Genomic DNA, 20,303 nt, shown 5'->3' on the forward strand with positions numbered 1-20,303 from the left:
TTTCATTGTTGCATATCTGGTCAATGCCTATACAGTTTATCTTAAAAATATGTCAAAGAAAAACATTAATGTCCAGACACTGGTATAGCAGGGGAAGAAAATTAAGGTTTTAGTTAGACACATTTATAACTATTTTGGTTAATTTATTTGTATTTTAAAGGGAGGAGGGGAACAGAAGTCTTTATCCTCTATTTATTTTTTATTTGTGGAAAAAATCCCCAACAACTGAGCCCTGACTAAGTTAGCCTGAGTACCCTGATTTATCTCTTCCACATTGCTGCCTGTGCTGTCATTACATCTGTGAGATGGCTGTGATTCAGAATCACTTGGGGCAGCAGCAAGATTAGTGTGAGGTCGTGGAAGGCCTCCTCTGCCTTGGTGACTGAGGGCAGGCGAAGGAAACTCATTATCCAGTTCATGCAGAGTTTAGCAATGCATGCAGTTTGTTACTTCCCATAGGCAAAAAAAGGATGCATTTCCATTCCGCTCACTTCTCGTGTATCAACATCTATACTTAAAGGGCAGATTCTTTGAGCACACAGTAAATAGTGATTCCACTGATTTATGAAGAATAGTCACAGGATCACATCCTGGCTCAATTTTTTGTCAATTAAACTGAGCAAAATACACAGCTTTATAATGCATTTTAACTGTGCCTGTGAATATGACTTGTTTGTAAATAAATGTGTTTTGAATAATAACAAAAACCCAGAAGTATTTTTCTTTGCTCGGAGCATAGTTACTTAGCGGGAATAACATACCCACATTTGCACAAACACAGACTGGCGTGGACTATCATAGCTTTACTGAGTTTGGCGAGACTTATGGTAACTTACACTAGCTAGAGGTCTGTCCCTCTGTCCGTGCTGTGTCCCCAGCTTTTGTTCCCCCTAAATAATGTTTAATGTTTTGCTTGTAAATTATGTTCAATATATTAGCTTGTAGAACTTGAACTTACAGCACTGGATTTTTGGCATTAAGGAATTACATCTATACTGGTAAACTTAGCAGGGCCATGGCAGAGGATCGAGCACTGGAACATGACTATTCATGCTCTTTAATTGTTAATACGCTTCCTGACATGGTTTTGGCCCAAGCTCACTAGGAAGCTAGCAAACTCCCAGGCAATGCCCAGTTGTGGTTTAGGGGATAGTACAAGTCAGGGACTGTTGCCAGTAGTATAGATGAGACCACTGTTCTTTGGGAGAAGTTTGGCTGTATAAACACGGTGTGCTATGTTACTTCCCTGTAGGGCTGGTGGACGAGCCTGAGTCCATTTTATTTTGCAGATACCTCTCTACTGTCGTACCTCACTGCTTTGGGGGCAGATTTTCAAGGGTGTTTGGGCATCTTGCAGGATGCACAAAAACACTCATAGTTCTTTGTTTCTCTGGACTTGATCCAAAACGGTTGTGGGCTTTGCAATATTTAAGTCTTAGGTACCTTGGCAGTAGGTATCTAGCACTGTAAAGTGCCCAGGCTCCCTGCAGAGAGCAGGGGAGAATCAAGCGTTTTAGAATGGGGGTAAAACCAGCTGTGATGCAGAGGGAGAGCCCTCTTAAGCTAGGCCACGGGGCTGATCTGTCAACCGCCAGGCTGCAGAGCCCACTCTGGGCACATGGTCGTGGCAGGCGATTATTTGTGGCCCAATGAATTGTGCACTCATTGCTGCACAGTGGCTTCAAGAGGGAGTTGAACTGTTTTCCCCCAACACAGTTGTCTGTGGCCAGAGTGCTTTGCTTGGAGCCTGAGTGTTGAAACTTTAAGACAGGGGAGGAAATTTAACCTTCATCTTCCATATCCCAATGATAGCTAGAAAACTGTAGAAAGAGAATGTGAAACGTGAATTTTCTGGGGAAAGCTTGTTTTGAATTGTGCTTTTGAAAGAAGCCAGAGCCACCAGTGCAGTTTATGTGGAACCCCGTGATGTGTGCAGCATGATACACAGTGTATGTGCTGAAAACATGTGTTTGGTCCAGCACTGGGGGAAATAGGTAGAAGAAGCTAGACATGCGCTTGGATCTTGCTTGAAACTGCATGACAGAGGTGCCAGGCTGCTCGGTGCTGTCAGAAGGGAGCTGGATTTGGACACATGCAGGAGTAGAACCGCAGGTTGCCCGGTTGGAAGGGAGGGGAGTCCAGTGTCTGGTAGGCTGGGTTTTTGGGATTTCAGCTGTGGGCTTAGGCACTATTTAAGCATTTCAGGATTCAGATCTTAAACCCTTTTTGTTGGATCTGATTCTCTGTGTTTATTTCCTGCTGGCAAATGTAAACAATGTTTTCTCATAGGGGTGATATGATGGTGTATACACATTAGAAATTGTGGAGCCTTGCGAACGTCACAGATGGGTAGAATTATTCTACATGGTTGCCCTGCGTAACCTGTGTAATCTAGTTAAATATGCTAAGAGGTATTGTTTTTGCAGCTCTTATCACTCACTACTCACTTAAGCAAACAGATTTATCTAGACTATTATCTTTTCCCCATATCCTCTTAGCCCTCTCATTTTTTCTATTTGTTTATGCACTTACTGCAAATTTTAGATCATGGGCTGTTTCAGACAAGGACCGTAGGTTCATTGTTTGTGTGATGTCTGGTGATCCTGATTTGTATCTGTATGAGATATTGCTACTACTAAAAAAAGTCTAATTTATGCATGTCTGTACTGTATTATGTTTTGAACTACTTAACATTAGTAACAACTTTTTTTTTTTTCTGGTTTGTGTAGCGTTTCTACAAGAAAGCAGCAGCATTTGTGCTAAGAGCAGTTGGTAAACATTCCCCACAGCTAGCCCAGGCAATAGTTCAGTGTGGAGCACTGGAAACGCTTGTGATCTGTTTGGAAGATTTTGACCCTGGTGTGAAAGAAGCTGCAGCTTGGGCACTTGGTTATATTGCCCGACACAATTCAGGTAATAGGTTTCGTATGTGTTATCTTTCATCTTAATACTATGTGAAAGTTGTAATAAGTTGCATTTTTGTAATTTTCATTGTTCAGAATGTGATGCTTTTTCTTCTGCACTGTTATGAAATTTTAAATTTGGAATAAGAAGCTGCTGTAAGTTTACAAATTTGCCAGTGCTGCACCATTAGTGGGAAAATGGTATATCTGACACGAACGGTGCCAGATTGTGTGGGAGATCCTCTGAGAGGAGATGCGCTGGACCTGCATCCCAGAAGTTACATTCTAGTTTATTCTGCTTCATGAAGAAATTTCAGAATCTTTATACATTATATAACTGCTACTGTGGAACAAAGTTCCTTTTGCTCCAACGTTAGTTCTTCTCATTTTATATATATAGTAAAAAAGAGAGGCCTAGGCAGAACCAAGTTTCATCCAGTTGACAGCACTGCCTGCAGGATTAACGTGCCAAATTCATTGCGCTCTTGTAGCCAGTAGACAACACTCTTTGAGAGTCAGGAATAGATCCTAGGAATCTGATATTGAGCAGCTTACTGCTGTCTCAGATAGTTATATAACTCACTGGTAGTGTCATGTTCCTGTTCAAAAGCTGATCCACACAGCAGATAATTCCTTTACTAGCTGCTTATATAGTTCAAGTAAAAGAGTTTTGAGCTAAGAATCAAAGAACTGAGGGAAGAAAATGCCGGATGGGAAGGGTAGGAGGAATGACTTTTGTTCACGTAGTTTAAAGTTAAAATTACTCCAGGATCACAACATTAGCTGATATATTTATGTTTGGTTTTAGTTTTAAAATATACTTAGAGTGGATTTGGAAGTGATTTTTTTTTTTTTTTTAAATCTGTGTGATGTGTTGGACTGTAGAAGGTATGGGGGATTTCCCCTTCCCACTTAGAGAGGTAATTTGCAGGAACGGACTCCAAAGTTGTCAACATTTGTCCTAATGGGCTTCTTTTTCCAGAAAACAAAGCTCATTTTTGGGGCACCTCTATGTGCTAAAGATCTTTTACTTTTTGATTGTTAGGTCTGAATCCCAACCTTGGTAGAAAATAAGTGTTGCTTCCATCTGAAGGATATTTGTTTAAGTGTCGTTTGAAAGTGTTCACTTGTGTAAACGTATGTAGTGTAAGTAAGTGTCTGTGTTACTCTTAACAAAACTACAGAACTGTTTATGTTATGTCAGTAAATCAATATTGACTTGCCTCAATTGCCCTTTATGCTATTCATTGCCTGAATGCTGGCTGATCTTTAGGGTGATCCAGTTCACTCTGTGACGGCATTGTCTGCAAAGATGGAGATGATGAAGGGGTGCTGAAGACAACAAAGTTCTACAAAATGTTATTCCATGGTTGCAAATTATTTATTCACTGACAGTGAGTGGGTGTGTCTCTCATGTTAATTTACGCTAGCAATAGGAACAGCAGTTTCCAAAATGAGGTTGAAATTGCAAGTGCTACCATGCTGCAAGCTTCAGGGCATAGACAGATCACTAGATGTAATCCGTTAAAAAAAGTTCTTCTCCTGCTGCCCAACTAAAAGTCACTTTGGGGGATTTACCTTCCTCTAAAATGCAGCCACAGGAAGTCTCTAAACTGATGATTACTGGGGGTAAGGAAGGTATATTGGGGAAAAATCACTCTGTGCATGGTAAGTTTGTTATATGTTTCTTATACTCCTACATGCATGCCTTTGTAACGGGATACTGTTGGAGATGGGATACAAAGATAGATGGACCTGTTCTTATCAACATCTGGTGTTTACTGTTGAAGAAACTCTGGATTAGACTCACGTGCTTGTGTTGATACAGTCTGGCAGTTATGATTTTCTCTCATTGACTGTCTGTGGATATATATTGCAGTTTAAACTCTAAAAATAGAGTTGGATGTGAAATGGTTTTCCCCACCTACAAAAGGTTTTTCAGTTTCAAAAATTGTTTCTGTTCCAAAGCGGGACAAGATTAAGACACGATTTTTTTTTTTTTTTCCTTCCTGAAAAAAAAAGCGTGTGGGGGATGTTGCTTCTTTGTCCCTAGCAGGAATAGTTCAATGATTAGGACACTTGCCTGGGATGCTGGAGACGGATTAAAGTCCCAACCTGTTTTAGGCAGGATGTGAACCTCTGTCTCCCTGAAGGCAAGCAAAGGCTCTCAGCGCTAGGCGATAACTGTTCTGCAGTGGGAGGGTCTCTCTTTGCTTTTTATCAGAAATTCCATCCATGACCTAGTAAAGCTGCTCTGAGATCTGTGGTGTACATTCCTATTAGAAAAAGACTTTCATTTTGAGAAATTGTGATTTTTTTTTTTTTTCTGATGAAAGTTTTCTGGTTAGAAAATACCATACTATCTTCATACTGCAAGCACTTAAAATGCAGTAGTTCTGTGAACAGATGTCTTCAGAAATCATTGGATTCCTATGAGATTTTAGGTCAAGACAGATGTCTCGTGAGATTACAAAACATTAGAAATCCTGCCAGGTTCCAGAATTTAGCAATAGCTCGTGCAGTTGTGTGGCTCACTTGCAGGTCCCCTTGAGCTGAATCTCAGACACTGATGTAACTCCAACATATACAGATCAGTGTGCTGTAATTTTGCCATTCATCGTTTCTACTATATATGTAACTGAAAAGAAGTGCAAAGTGTTTGAAATACCATTAACTGTGTTAAAGTTGTTTTGTAAATTTCTGCTAATACCGTATTCAGTGAGGATTTTAAAGTGCAGAGTTCTTAGGTTTGAGAGTCATGCAAATAACTTATCTTTCCATTTGCTTTGCCTATGTGAAATGTATAATTTATTCATGCTCTCTTACCTGCTAGAGCATATTGCAAATGGGTAGGAAAACTAAACAACACTCTATTTGCTTACACTCAAGCATGTTTCTGAGAGAGGAGTTATACTGATTTTCTGTCATACTGTGGTGCCCTCAGGACTACGGGATAATTCAGGAAAGGACTTCAGGAGGCCTCTAGTCCAACCTCCTGCTCAAAGCAGAGTCAGCCATGAGGTCAGACCAGGTTGCTCAGATAGTCAATTTGAGTCTAGTTATTTTGTCCTATTCAAGAATCTAATTATGGGAGCAAGTTTAATGACCTTCGTTCCTCTACTGAGGAAAGTTTTCCCCCCCCCCCCCCACTGGTTTCGATGTAATCTTTAGTGCTGTGCTTGTACTGGCCTGCATAAAACTGTGATTTTGAGGTGGTAGTGGTGATTGTAGTCTTCATATGATCATACAGTCCTCAGAAAAATACAGTGTTGGTGGTTGTTTTGGTCAAAAGCTGTTATCTCTGGTGGATACACCTGTCACCACAGCAGGGTCCCGAGGACCTTGGTCTAGACGGAAAATGTGTTCGCTTCCAAGCGGAGGTTTGTCTGCTACCTGACACTCTGTGTGAACGTGATGTTGGTTCTCAGCTGAGTTCCCTTCCCTGGGGTCTCTTTGCACATTTACTTCCTCACCTTTGTCTTTTCTTCCCAAACATTTTTTATCCATTCTATTATTGCTAGCATGAAGGGAAGTTTTTTAGTAACACTTTAGGCCACTTCAGATCAATCTTGTAAGACTTCCCATTGACTTCAGAGGGAATTTAGTCAGATTGCTTACTTTTTGTTGACTTTCTGCTCTTCCTGATCAAGGAAGCTCATGACTAGGCCTCAACATCCTTTGAATTAATTTTTTTGTCCCTGATGAGCACACCTGAATTGAGAAGACCCCTCTGGTAGAACTCCTAGCCAAACTGGTGACTCCTTAAGCTCTTTTTATCAGTCTTTCTCATACCTCCATGTCAGTCTGTCTGTTATATCTGCAATATCTCCCTCTCCTAGAATTCTCCTTATTTTTTTTTCTGGACAGAAGCAACTAATTTGTGGTGGTTTTTGAGTCCAAGCTCTCTTGTCTCCGTGCATATGTAGAATAACACTTGCTACTTGCTCTCGTGTAGGGAGAAGTTCTACTTTATCACCATGTACTTAGAAGGTCTCTTGATCTGTACCTCAAATTGCAGTCCAAAGCCATGAGTTTTCATAACCTTTTGTGGACTTATGCAAGTTTCATAAACTAGTTTTTCTTTGCTGTCTTTCTCCTGTTTTTCAACTACTGGTCTTTGTCCACAGATGAAGGCATAGACTTGGCGTAGTGTTCAAAAAAGTCTTTTTTGTGACTTCTTCCATCTCACTTGATTTCTTTGACTTTTTTTTTTTAATTGGAAAAATGTATTTTCTCCTTTAACTCTTTCTCAACCTGCATTTTTTTTCCACATATATCTGTGTTCTGTAACTGAATAGCAAAGTTTGAGTCCTTTGGTGTATAGTTAGAATTAAAGACATCCTGCCAAGTGGGAAGGTCAATTGAGTCTCCTTTTGAGAAAAAAAAAATTGCAATTATCATAGAATCATTAATTCTTAGAAACACAGTTTTGGGATGAGGTTGTGGCAGGGGGTGGTGGTGGTAGTGGTGGTGATGGGAAAATATATATTTTCTTTTGTCCCTGCCTCAGCTTTCCTGTTTTTCTGTCAGTCCATTTACTGCTTGTCTGTCTTTTGCCACATGATCCAAGCCTACATGTGGTAAGTTATTAGCCATGTGTCTTATAAACATCACTGGAAGAACAGACATTTGATTAAACATGACCAACAGTAACCATCAGCATTTCTATGATATCAGACTTCTAAGAAGTGATTTAAATAGAATCAGATTTAGTTTGCCCTTTAAAAGAATTTTGTATGGATATTTTTACATGCCTGGGCTTAGCTGTGACCTTAAGGTGTTGCTCTTTCTCTTGCTACTTGCCCTTCATGATTTCAGATGATAAGGAATCGGAGAGACCCATTCTTCTAGTACAATCTTGTACCTCTTGACATCATTTTCCTGATATTAGCATCTCCTTGGCAGACTATAGGCGGTTGCAATGGTTGCTTTGAAGTTGCCCGTGAGGCATGGTCCATAACTGGGTACTCAGGTGGGCTATCCGTTGTTACAATCTTTCATATCCTCTAGCTGTCCTTTGGTCAGTACTTCTCTTGGTCAGTGTACAGCATCAAAATACATTTTTGAAGAGATCAAGTATGTTTTTTTTCCATGGAAAATTGAATGTAGCTTATACCACTGATACTGTTTAGCTATTTGTCAGATACATCTGCAGATATGTTTTCAGGTAAATTTTCTTTCAAATTTGTAAAATTGCAGGTAAAGGTTTTTGTTGAAATCCTATGATTTGTGTGAGTTTGGAAGGTGCACACTCTACATTTTCAGCCAAGTAGTTCTTTGAGAAGTGAACCTTGAAGGGCTAATTTTCTGTTAGTTTATTAAAAATTACTTTGTTATTTATTAAAGGTTTGTAAAGTAATATTTATACTTTGCTTAAAATATATCATGTAAAATAACATACAGTGTAAATATTTGACTTATTACATGTATTGGAGTGTGTGGCTATAATTCACTAATTGAAAAAAAATCTGGTCAGGAACTTTATTTGGATATTAACAGCCTAATAATGACATGACTTACAGATTTCATGAAAAACTGTATTAGTCTATGTATATTTAATGAAGTATTCTCTATTTTTCTTAGTATGAAAATCTCTTTATTGATGAACTATAAATCAAAAGCTAAGTTAGAGTCTTAAAATACAATAGCCATATGTTGCCATGGTACTGTAAGTCAAGATAAATGTTGAAGATAATAATGGATATGCATAATAAGGTGTAGCAAAACTGTATGAAGAACCTAATAGATTATTGAATCTTACATGATTTTTACCACTTTTTAACACTATTTTAAAATAGCACAGATTGGCTATAGTATGAATTTTTCTTGTGATATCCAGTAATTTCTTTTTTTCAGACTGTGATTAATGCTGCATATAATGAAGAGAGCTAATGAATTTCTAATAGTGTAATTTTTGTCCATGTCAGCTAATCATATGTTCAGGTTTTTTTTGCTTCTTTTAGTTAAGGTGCAGATAGTTAAGGATATTGTACTAATCTCGGACATACAATATCCCACTGATGATATTTCTCATTTGTCTAAGTGTGCATGATAACATTTTCATGTCATTAAAGTATAAATTCTGTCTTTTCCCATGTATGCTGGCAAAGCCTAGTTTTGGTCAACAAGCTCCATGTTTTCCAGTCTTTTATGTAAGAGAAATCTTTTATGTATGTTTTTTTGAATTTCTGTTTTTGGCATTTGATCTATGCTAATATCTGCTTATCATTTAAAGAGGGTAAAATGCTCTCTAATTAGGTGGTTGGTAAAATTTTGGTACTTTGGCTTACTCTGTTGTTGTTAGCCATGCATAAAATGCTTTCCTATTGATCAGTGTAGAATAGCCAGGGTTTAAACAGCTGACATCTGCTTACTTTAAAAAAAGAAAAAGAAAACAGAATAACAAACCATTTCAGCCTAATCTACCTCAAATGTGTGCATGTAAATGGGGGTCCGTCTATTGACCTGCATTCTTTTCAGTTGTGGATTGGTCCACACGGTTTATGAAACCAGGAGGGCTGATTTGAAATGCAGATGTCGAGACAGTGAACTACACCCTCCCCTTTTTCCTTTGCTGTATCTGTCAGGGTGAAAAATGGCTTGCACAAGGGTCAGTCACCCATACTCACTTAATTACTTTCCTTGGACCTACAGAACTGTCACAAGCTGTGGTGGATGCAGGAGCTGTTCCTCTTTTAGTGCTCTGTATCCAGGAGCCAGAAATTGCTTTGAAAAGGATTGCTGCTTCAACTCTCAGTGATATTTCAAAGCATTCTCCAGAGTTAGCACAGACAGTAGTGGATGCAGGAGCTATCGCTCACTTAGCTCAGATGATCCTGAACCCTGATGCTAAACTGAAGGTACATTTCAAAATTATTTTTTTATCTCAGTTATGCCAGTCATTACTTGATACTGAATCAAAGACACTGATCTGCGTATTTATTTAGAAAGCTCTTGTTTCAGTCATTATCAAAATGTAACTACACAGTTAGTGACAGAGAGTTCTGAACATATTCACAGTTGGCTATTGGATAAAAACTGCTGCTCCGTGAGAAGCAACTAACCTAATCTTTAAAATGTATAGAATTTACAGTGAATTTTTTAGAATTATATAGTACCATATGAGGACTGTGGTCTGATGCATAAAAACTTGTCCTTTAACATTATCTAACATATTTCAAATAGATGTAATTTGCACAATCCGGTTACAAAAATGGGTTTTACACACTTAAGATTATACTATAAAATCGTTAATATTAAATGTGTTATTATGTTTTAGAATGCACTGGCTGATAGCCCTTGTTGAAGATTTTATCACTAGTTTAATTGACAAAAAATTTGTTTAATATGTTTTTTCCTGTCTTACTCTAACAGAAACCGATGACAACATAAAAATGCCACTTCTAAAAAGTAAATAAAAATTCTTTAATATAAGGTCTGACGGATCAAATTTATGCTATGCAACTAAGTGTAATTTCAGTAGATTTCACTAAATTCTTTTAAATTATAGTTTTAAATGTTATATAATTTTTTTTTTATTACATAGCAAGCTTGAATGGGATAAAACAAAGGAGAAACTTTTATTCAGGAACCAGTGAATGTTCTGTGCCATTATATTTGTGCATGAATTGACTCAGTGAATTGTAAAATAGCTGTAATTGTTTTCCCTATCCTGCTTTGTTTTCCTTGAGGCAATAGATTCTTGTGTGCAGGAGGAGTGTGTGTTGCAGGCTGTTTGTATGTTGTTCATTTTATAACAATTTTTATTTACTAGCGTCAGGTGCTGTCAGCTCTAAGCCAAATAGCAAAGCATTCAGTGGATCTTGCAGAGTTGGTGGTTGAAGCAGAAATTTTCCCAGTTGTGCTCACATGCCTGAAGGACTCAGATGAATATGTCAAGAAAAATGGTGCAACTTTAACTAGAGAGATAGCAAAGCATACGCCTGAGGTAAAACTTTGAAAATGCAAATACAAGGTCATATCATTAGATTTTATACTTTAAACAAAATACAGGATTATTCTGTCATTTGCTTTTTGAAAGGGAGGGCAAATAGCTGTTTGGCTTATTTATTGGAAAAATGTGGAAATGATTGCTGATGTTATGAGATGTGTATTGACTGAATTGGGTTGGGAAACTGGGAATCATATCATGTAAACCTGGATACTTCATTCTATCAGATATCAGTGCAGAGAAGGAGTTCTAGGCTGACAGTACTGTCTGCCCTAGACATTTAAAAAAATCATGAGTAAAGCCTCACAGAAGTCCTGATACCGACTTACAGATCACAACATGTTTTAACAATAATACATTATGTGTATCTTTTTTTAATGTTTTGGGCTGCAGGGATCATGCTTTCATTATTTTTTCAATGACAATGAGAGTCAAAAACTCACTTTTTTATTATAAAACTGGTGGTAATTTCTTGTATTAGCTTGACTGTGTGATCTGGGTCCCAACATTTGCATCTTTTTGACAATAAGAGATATGGGAAGGGGGGATGTTTACCAAGTGAATAGGAAATAAACAGGAAAAACTTAAATAATTACAACTATGTGAATCTGTCAGATTGTAGAATCAATTAAAAGGCTCTAAATGAAACTTTGGAATGAAATAGAAACAGCTTAATTTTATAGAACACACTAATGCTGAACACAACCCTTCCAAAATCATGCTTCTAGCTTAACAATTGAGAAGTGTGTTTAAACATGAAGATTGTGCTGCTGTTTTCTTCAGCCTGTTGGTTATTAAGCTGTTGGTTGTTAAGGGTTACGCTCTTGTCACATTTTCTACTTTCTCTCTGCACCTCACATGGGGGAAATTTTACTTTCTCAGACAAGTGAAGAGATGATGATTTCCAAAGGCAGGCACCAGAGTTAGAAGCTAGAGGCCAAACGCACACGGCTCCAGACAGTCACAAGAACTATTTGCACGGGATCCTCTGTGCAAGGGGAACAGCCACTCTCGCAGCTCCCTAAGGAGCTGCAGAAAGCATCTGGATGACTCTCCTTTGAAAGTCTCAGTCCATGTGTTCGACTTCAGAATGAGAGTGAGCCCCGTGCCTCTTGGGACAGCTCTGCTGGAGCAACACACATTACAGCAAAGACAAATTGACAACTGATATCTGTACAGTAGTTGGCTGTGTCTGGCCTTTGAACATTCTGGCTTTTGGGTCTCTGCTCTCCAGCTGCATAGGCAGTAAAATTCATGTGAAGGTCAGGATCTGGGGGACTTGCAGAGGGGTGTGAGACTCACAGCAGCAGGGACTGTGTCCACGCAGGAGCTCTATGTGTTGAAGTGCACATGGCTGCGGGCAGATGTGGGACGTGGCCTTCAGCAGCTGCAGTTGGCAGTCATGTGAACAGTTTTTCCTAAGTAATAGCTTTAAATTTCATCTAGCTGTTTCATGAATAAAACAATCCTGTTTTAGTGGCTTCAAGGCTACAGTGGATTTCGTGTTCATAGAAGTCAACTGGATTGGAACTCCAAACGGCTAAGCTTTGTGCATTTAATTCTAACTTTTAAGAATGTGTTTCTTTTGCTTTGAAAACTTTGTAAAAAACATGATTATACCTAGAAATAATAACAATATAAATCATGTTAATTTTTATGCATTGTTGATATCATGTGTACTCTACTACTGTCCCTCAAGTGATGTGAGAAGTGATACAATTTAGAAAAACACATGTAGCATAGCTTTATCTATACAGTAGGCATCAAAGACTGATTTGATAGATAGATATAGACCTGATTATCATTTATAGCAAAGCTATAATTTGTCATTCTGGGGCAAGCTCCATTGCCCATCGAGTATGTTCCCTGGACACCTCTTTTAGGGTGCTATAACATGGCAGAAGGGTGTAATCCCAGCTGGTTTTGAGCAGCTATGACAGTTGCTTTTGGCTTCATGCCTCAGTGGGGGGATCCACAAGGGCTGTTAGGCAGCAGCAGAGGTTATCCAGTGTGCAGGTGCCCAAAGGAATGGGCTGTTCCCTCTGTCCCTCCACAGGTAATCTGATGTTGGCTCAGAAAATAAGTGGGCACTGGTATAAAAGAATATGTGGCTCAGTAGGTGTGTCTTTAAAGTCATTCATGTATAGGCTTTCATTGCACGATTCTTTGGTGTATACTCATGGAGTTGAGAATATATTATCCTGTGCTATTTGGCATCAGGAATTCAGAATCCTGGTTTCCTTGTCATAAAGTCAATCACAAACAGTGTAGCGAAACAGTTTCATTGCTGTGAACTTCATGGTGCACTCAGTGTCCAACAATGAGTGTGATGCATCGGTCTTATTCCGGCTTTATTTTGTAAATCAGGGGTGATACAGTTAAAGACTGCTCTAATGTAATGCTTTATGCCAGTAGATACTTCACAGTATCTAATCTCTTTCATTTATCTTTTCAGCTTTCACAGCTTATAGTAAATGCAGGTGGAGTTGCTGCTGTGATTGATTGTATTGGCAGCTGCAGAGGGACTGTCAGACTGCCTGGCATCATGATGCTTGGCTATGTAGCAGCTCATTCGGAGAACCTGTCAATGGCAGTGATCGTCTCCAAGGTTAGCTATCTCTTTGTCTTCTTCCTGTAATTCTTCAGTGGTATTCTGAGAAAGAGACACAAATTCACATAGGCAGAGCATGTATTCGGAGACAGAATTATACACTTGCTGTTGATGAATGCACTTTTTAATAATATCGTCACTTGCCATGTCTGAAAATATGTGGCACCTGGTCAAACTGGGTCCTTATGAAGTTTAAACTTTTGTAAAATGTTGTGATGGATTAGTTTGTGAACATCCATTTGTACTCCAGTAAATGATTTATCTGTGTTGCAATTGCCCAAGTACAGAAAATAAGTCAGTGAATTTCTATGATCTGTTTTCTCTTAAAATGAATATTTGTGGCTACATCTAAACCCGTTTTGAAAGAAGAATATTTAATGGCACATTTTTCATTGCACTAGCATGACTTTGCTAGTACTGCTAGAATATCCTTGCAACAGAAATCTTCAGACCTGTAAAGATCTTAGTTTCTGAAATGTAGCATAGTTTCAGTTGTGCAAGTGATATTTCAAATGAGATAAGCTTGGTGCTATACATTTTCAGGTTTAAATAAATTCTGCTGGGCAATAATATAGAAGGGTGAGAATCTGTAATATCTGCAATAGGTGAAATTAGTGCCTGACATAATATTATGGTGTGAATAATGTTAACTATAAAATGGCAGGAGGAAGGAAGTAATTTCAGTGGGCATTGTTGGCCCATTCTTACACTATGTCAGTCATTTTAAATTTACTGTCTGGATGGAAACAATGAAACAATAAAAACTGAGGAACAGAAATGTTGTCTAATAGGAATGCAAGGTAAGAAATAGAAATTGCTACAATGTAACATTACTAATTATGCACAAAGGGTAGAATTGCTCAAAAATAGTTCTCTTCTGCATTTGAAAAGCTGAAGAGCGACACTTCTGACTCACCCCACTCTGGAGGCCCCTCTTCTCTGGAGGTGTCTGTGTCTCTCCACTGACACTAGATAGGGATGCCTAGAGCAAATATGCTTCTGCTGTGAAGTGCTTAATGTTACGTGGAATGAATCTAGGATTAAGTTGATAAGGAAGCACCTAAACTGACAAAATTTGAAGAGTGTTAATGGTTGCAGCCAGAACTGAATGGACATGCAGTGAGAGATTTGTAGGCCTGCATGCAAACTCTCCTGACGTTAAAGATTTTCATTAATGATCCTCGAAACCCTCCAAACAAATCCAAAACCCAATTTTTAAAAATTTTGTTCCAGATGAAGCCAAGCTTTGTGGAGTGGTACATAATGCTGAGGGCATGGCTTGGTGAACTGGGACTTTTTGAAAGGAATGCACTATGGCATAACTAGGTGCAGTTACACATCTAAGATGATATGATTTAAAGACATGCTTGATATGGTGTAAAAACATACTGAAGGACTGTATCCTGGAAAGGATGAATTCAGAAAAATGTTTTTTTGGGATCAAAACAGACAAACACTTCAGTGTGGTCTTCTGCTGCAGTGCTGTGGCAAAAATGACAGGTCAGTCCTTTGAGGTATTAAAGAGAGGAAGATGAAGCATTACTGGAAGAGAGAGGTTAATCTATCTGTAGTACTAGTGATACCACGCTGGAGTACTGCGTACAGTTCTCTTGTTTGCATTTGAAAAGAATCCTGAAAAAACTGAAGCGGGTGCAGAAAAGACTCAAAAATGATTCAGGAGATGAAAAAGGTCTTCTAGTTAGAGTTACTGTGCCTAAAGTATCGTGAATGACTCCTGTTTAAGTACTTCCTGGACATAAAATACCAGCCACTGAATGGCTCCATAATCCTGTGGAGAAAGGATAAAGACTGTGACATGGAACCAGAGGAACTTCAGTTACAGCTGAATGGAAGTGAGGTATTTTCCATCCCTTGATGTCATCAAATCAAACCTTTCTGGAAGTTATTGAATGAGCCAACATGAGCTAGTGGGTTCAAGAAAGGGTTTATGAGGTGAAATTTAGTGCTGTGGATAGTGGCATAAAAAAAGGTAGATGATTTTATGATTGAGCCCTTCCAATCTTAAACTTCTTTCATAGATTCATAAGCCCTAGAATCTGTGTATTTTCTGTGTGACAAAACCAAAACCTTTACTCTTAGTACAGCCTGAATTGCGTCATGTATTCTTTTGATCCTTTAAAGTTGATGTGTTAGCTCAAACTGCCTTGTGACAGTTTTTTTTGAATTTGTCTTTCAACAGTCTTTCAACCTGTCTTTCGACTAGATTTGTAAAGATTATTAGAAATTCTTGCTGGTCATGATGTTTTTAAAAAAAATGACAGCACTAGCATATGATCTGTTATAGGTTATTCTAGAAGAAGAGTGTTAATAGAGAAACATTTTCTAATGATCTGTATCAGTTTAAGTTGTCCTTCCCTGGTCTAGATTTGTGAAGGCTGTGCTTTTGATGAATACTACAGGGAATACCACCACTGTGCACCTGCTTGATAGAAGAAAATGAAGATCATATTAAGGCAGCAGCTGCTTGGGCCTTGGGACAGGTTGGAAGACATACTCCTGAGCATGCACGTGCTGTGGCAGTAGCAAATGTGTTACCCACACTGCTTTCTATGTATATGGACACACACAGTTCAGAAGATCTTCAAGTGAAAGCAAGTATATTCACCATGTCTGCAATATGAGATATTTATTGTAACCAACAGGTATAAGTGGTTGAAAACTGCTGAATGGTATACAATTTACTGATGTTTGCTGAGACAAATTTCCTGGGTGGAAGGTGCCTGAGAGGTTTCGGATCATTTGTTAGGCCTGGCTGGTCCTAATGCGTGTGCATGTTGCCAAATCATATGATACAGCCACAGCTGCATAGTCTCTCAATTCCTTCTTCACAGTTTAGGTCAGACCTGCTTTCTCCCAGAAATGCTATAATTTCTCATAATTGTCCAATTTTTAAAAATCTGCCTTTTTGGGAGGTATAGTCTTTTGTACAAAGTGTTGTACTACTTGTAGATTTATTCACATTTTTACTATCGTAATAAAACAGTAACAAAAACTCAAGGCCCTGCTCTTGGAAACATAGAACTGCTCACATTTAGGGCCTTCCTAGCATAGGAGCTAGTAGAGTTGGAATTTGTTATTTTTGTGCGACAGTAAATGAACTGACTTAAGAGTGTAATATGACAGGATATGGTGTCCCATATTGTACTGTGCCCTTTTACATTCCACTGGGGTATAATAAATTCCAGAGCTGTAAAATAAGAAGACAACTTTTGCACAGTCATATTCAGTGGTCACCAAAATATCAAGGCTGAACTGATAATCCTACAGTAGCCAGCATCATGTCTCTTGTTCAGAAACTAGGCACCGATATACAGCTGCTTCTCTCTCTCTTTCTCTCTCTGCCTGGATGGCAGTGCACTGTGTTGCTATCCCAGACCAGCAGGCTCTCCCAATAAGCCACTTCTAAAATACAATCTTTTAAAATGTGGTTTGATTTAGCTTTCTTATTATATTACAGTACTTCAATTTACTTAAAGGGCCTGCTCCTGCTTCCATTGTAGTAAAAGGAAAATTGCCATTACTTTGACCGTAGATAACATAATAAGTATATGATGCACTGTAGGCTTGGAGGTTTAATAAATCTAAGTAGAAAATTGATTCTTCATTAAGTAACCTGATGGATATCATAGTTTTTATTCAGAAAAAGCTCTTTGAGAATTCTGATCAATTTGCTTTTCAGATCAGACTTCAGTGATATGTATCATGAATTCTTGTTGTTTCATTGATGTCTTACCAGCAAAATTTTATTTTGCATTTCAATAGGCTAAAAAAGCCTTAAAGAACATCCTGCAGAAATGCACGTATCTTCCAGCACTTGAACCTTTGCTGCATGATGCCCCTCCCAATATTCTGAAGCATATTGTTGGGCAGTTCAGCAAGGTAAGAAAGAGCTCTACTTGATGGGTGATAGGTTAATTGTTTTCCATTTAGCAAGGAAGTTACCATTGCAAACATGAAGTATCCATTCTTTTCTCAGGATCCTCAAGCATCCCTTTCAGAAACTGCTTGGAGCATCCTGCTCTTTTGTCTGAAAAAGCCAGATACTTTTTTATCTGGAACCTGTCATAATTCATTCTAGACAGAGGCAAAACAGTTGTTTATAAGCAAGGTGGGTTTTTTTTCTCCTTGCCTCTGGGATTAAGTAGAATATTAGCCCTTGTGCAAATATTTTTGCTGAGCCAATATATCATATAAATCCAAGTCACATCTGTGTTAGACAAAGTGCAAATGATCTGTACAGGAGTGACTTAAATTATTCTATAATGATGTAAGGTAAAGGCTTTCCCATTTCTGTCCTTACTAATTTTCGGTTCCAGTAATTAAGGAAATGCAAGAATCTCAAATCTTTTCTCATCCCTCTCAAAAATTGAAACTGTTTATTATTAATTAAATTGCTGATTTGAGTGCAGCATGTAGAAAGTGACACAATTTAATCAAAATATTTCAAATTATGAAAGTAATTGCTGACTAATCAGGAGATTTCCAGTGTTTGCTATGTTTACCAGCTGTTGGGAATCCTGCTCAACTATAGACCTTTCTTTTGTGAAATACTGTACGGTATAATCTATTAGCAGGGGGTACGAGACTCTCTTGGTGAGGTGTTCTTTCTGGAAATGACCGGATGAAATGCTAGATATTATTCAGTTCTGATTATCACAGATCTGAAAGCAATACTTGTTTATATTCCTGACTAGATTGCTACAGTTAGGTTTGTCTGGTCGTCTTATTAGTCCGTAGAAAGAGATTTGTTCAGAATCCAATGCATTTTGCTTCTGTGTGCTGTCTGGAGCTATTAATGAGTTGAGTGCATAGTAATTGGTTACCCAGGGTATAGATTTGAATGTCATTCAGTGTTGAAGTGGCTTTGCACCCTTTGTATTAGCTGATGTTTTGTTTTGTTTCATTTTTCTTCTTCTCCTACATTGCATTAAGCAAACTATACCTGTCTGGCATTTGCTCTTCTAATGTATACATTTAAAATTATTTGCAGCAAAAGCATTTGTGTCTCCTGCACCATAACTTAGAAATTTCCTATTCTTAGACCTGAGAAGTGCTGCTTCTGTCAGCTTATTTATAGCACAGTAAAAGCCTTATTTTCTGAACTGCCCTTCAGAGGGGGAAGCTATCCGTTCTTGGTGCTGCATGGTGTCATTTGAACATTACCCCCCTCAGGGTCTTTGCAGTGCTCTGCTGTCTCAGTTCGGACCGGCAGAAGGGTTTGTGTCTCAGAGGTGCTGTCTGTCTTTAGGGCCTCTTCCAAGAGAGTTTTCTGCTCTCTTACCCAGCCTGGGAGTCCCAGTGTGGAGGAGGAAGGCCAGGGAAGGGCCGTATCCTGTCTCACTGCTAGTCCCTCCTTGGCAGCTCTTGCTGTGGGAGGTACATGGAAACAGCTGGTTTTCCAGTTCCCAGAGTGAAAGGATCCCAGTTTTTCCTGACCCTTGTGTGGAGCATGCCGCAGGGAGAGGGCTCGGTGCTTCCCTGTTTTTCTTTACCTGCTTGTTGATTTTGTACAGCCTAGAGTGACTGGAGAAATTAAGGCTGGCCGATATGCATGACAGAAATCTCATCCTTCCTCCATCCTTTTAGGCAGTCGCATCAACCTTGAAGGCTCTGTTTTACACAGAGATACAGTCAAATCTATGGCTTAATTTGTCCATCCAGTCTGAATGCTTACAAAGTGTTTTTGCATACGCACTACATAACTCTCAGAGTTGGTTTTAAACCCATCTATGTTTTTGTTGTGGATACAGCTGGTATCTTGCATTATCTTTTTTATGTTACTGCAGCCCTGTGGGCCTATGGACTACATGTTGTCACTCTCCCTCGCGTGGCCCAGCCCCTGCCTCCCCCCCTCTGTCCTCTGGACAAAACTGCATATTGGCATCACTCCGGGAGTGCAGGATGTATTGTCTGATCATTTCTGCTTCTCATCCCCTTTGGCTGCAGAAACTTAACATTTTTGCTTTGTGTGTGTGTATGTGTGTGTTTGTAAAAGGCTTCCATGACTACACAGTGTGCTATGTGATTTTAATATCTAGGAATTTAATAGTAGCATGTAATGCCTCAAGGCTGCATTGTTCACTTGCAAGAATTCTCAGTATTGTTTTCATGCAATAATCTATACTAGATCATTACAATGATATAAAATTCTGCTCTGCAATTAAACTGTGGGAATTGACATAAAAGACCTGAATAACTTGGTTTAAGTGGAACAGATGCTGTTGTTATTCTATGTTAGTATTCTGTTTTTATTATCTATTTAATCTCCACAATCATATTTTCTTTGTAAGAATAATTTAAGAAATATTATTTACATAAAGATAAATATTCAATTCAATATTTTTATATATGTTATGTATTAAAGTACATGTTAAATTATGTTATAACCATAAAGGGCTGGTTTATGATTTCATTTTTCCTGTCCAACTGCATGTTAAAATATAGTAGTCATTACAGAAGTTGCACCTTCGATGTGTTCCACTTTATCTGTCCTCTGAATTAAAAACAAATAAACAATATTTGAATCTAGTAGCACAAAGATTCCTTTTAAAAAAATCATGTTTTTATTATGTACTTCTTTGTGTGTAGGTGCTGCCACATGACAGCAAAGCACGTCGTCTCTTTGTAACCACTGGTGGCCTTAAAAAGGTTCAAGAGATAAAAGCAGAGCCTGGGTCACTTCTTCAGGAGTACATCAACACTATTAACAATTGCTATCCAGAGGAAATAGTAAGGTATGGAAAATCTGAACAATTCATATTTACAACATTGTTAGATGTTCTTCACAGGAACGACAGAAAGCAAGGATTTAAAATAA

At 38.4% G+C, this 20,303-nt stretch overlaps 1 protein-coding gene across 2 annotated transcripts in view; it reads left to right on the top strand.

Annotated features, from left to right (window-relative positions):
* Positions 1–20,303, top strand: part of SPAG6 (sperm associated antigen 6) — a 36,814-nt gene that overhangs the window by 13,744 nt on the left and 2,767 nt on the right. For both annotated transcript variants that reach the window (XM_067291782.1, XM_067291783.1), the window contains 7 exons: positions 2,730–2,913; positions 9,558–9,763; positions 10,678–10,851; positions 13,310–13,462; positions 15,886–16,077; positions 17,249–17,365; positions 20,075–20,220. In XM_067291782.1, the coding sequence (XP_067147883.1) occupies positions 2,730–2,913; positions 9,558–9,763; positions 10,678–10,851; positions 13,310–13,462; positions 15,886–16,077; positions 17,249–17,365; positions 20,075–20,220 (1,172 nt within the window). The remainder of the gene's footprint in view (positions 1–2,729; positions 2,914–9,557; positions 9,764–10,677; positions 10,852–13,309; positions 13,463–15,885; positions 16,078–17,248; positions 17,366–20,074; positions 20,221–20,303) is intronic.

Source organism: Apteryx mantelli, chromosome 2, assembly GCF_036417845.1.
Source record: "Apteryx mantelli isolate bAptMan1 chromosome 2, bAptMan1.hap1, whole genome shotgun sequence".
Taxonomy (NCBI): domain Eukaryota; kingdom Metazoa; phylum Chordata; class Aves; order Apterygiformes; family Apterygidae; genus Apteryx; species Apteryx mantelli.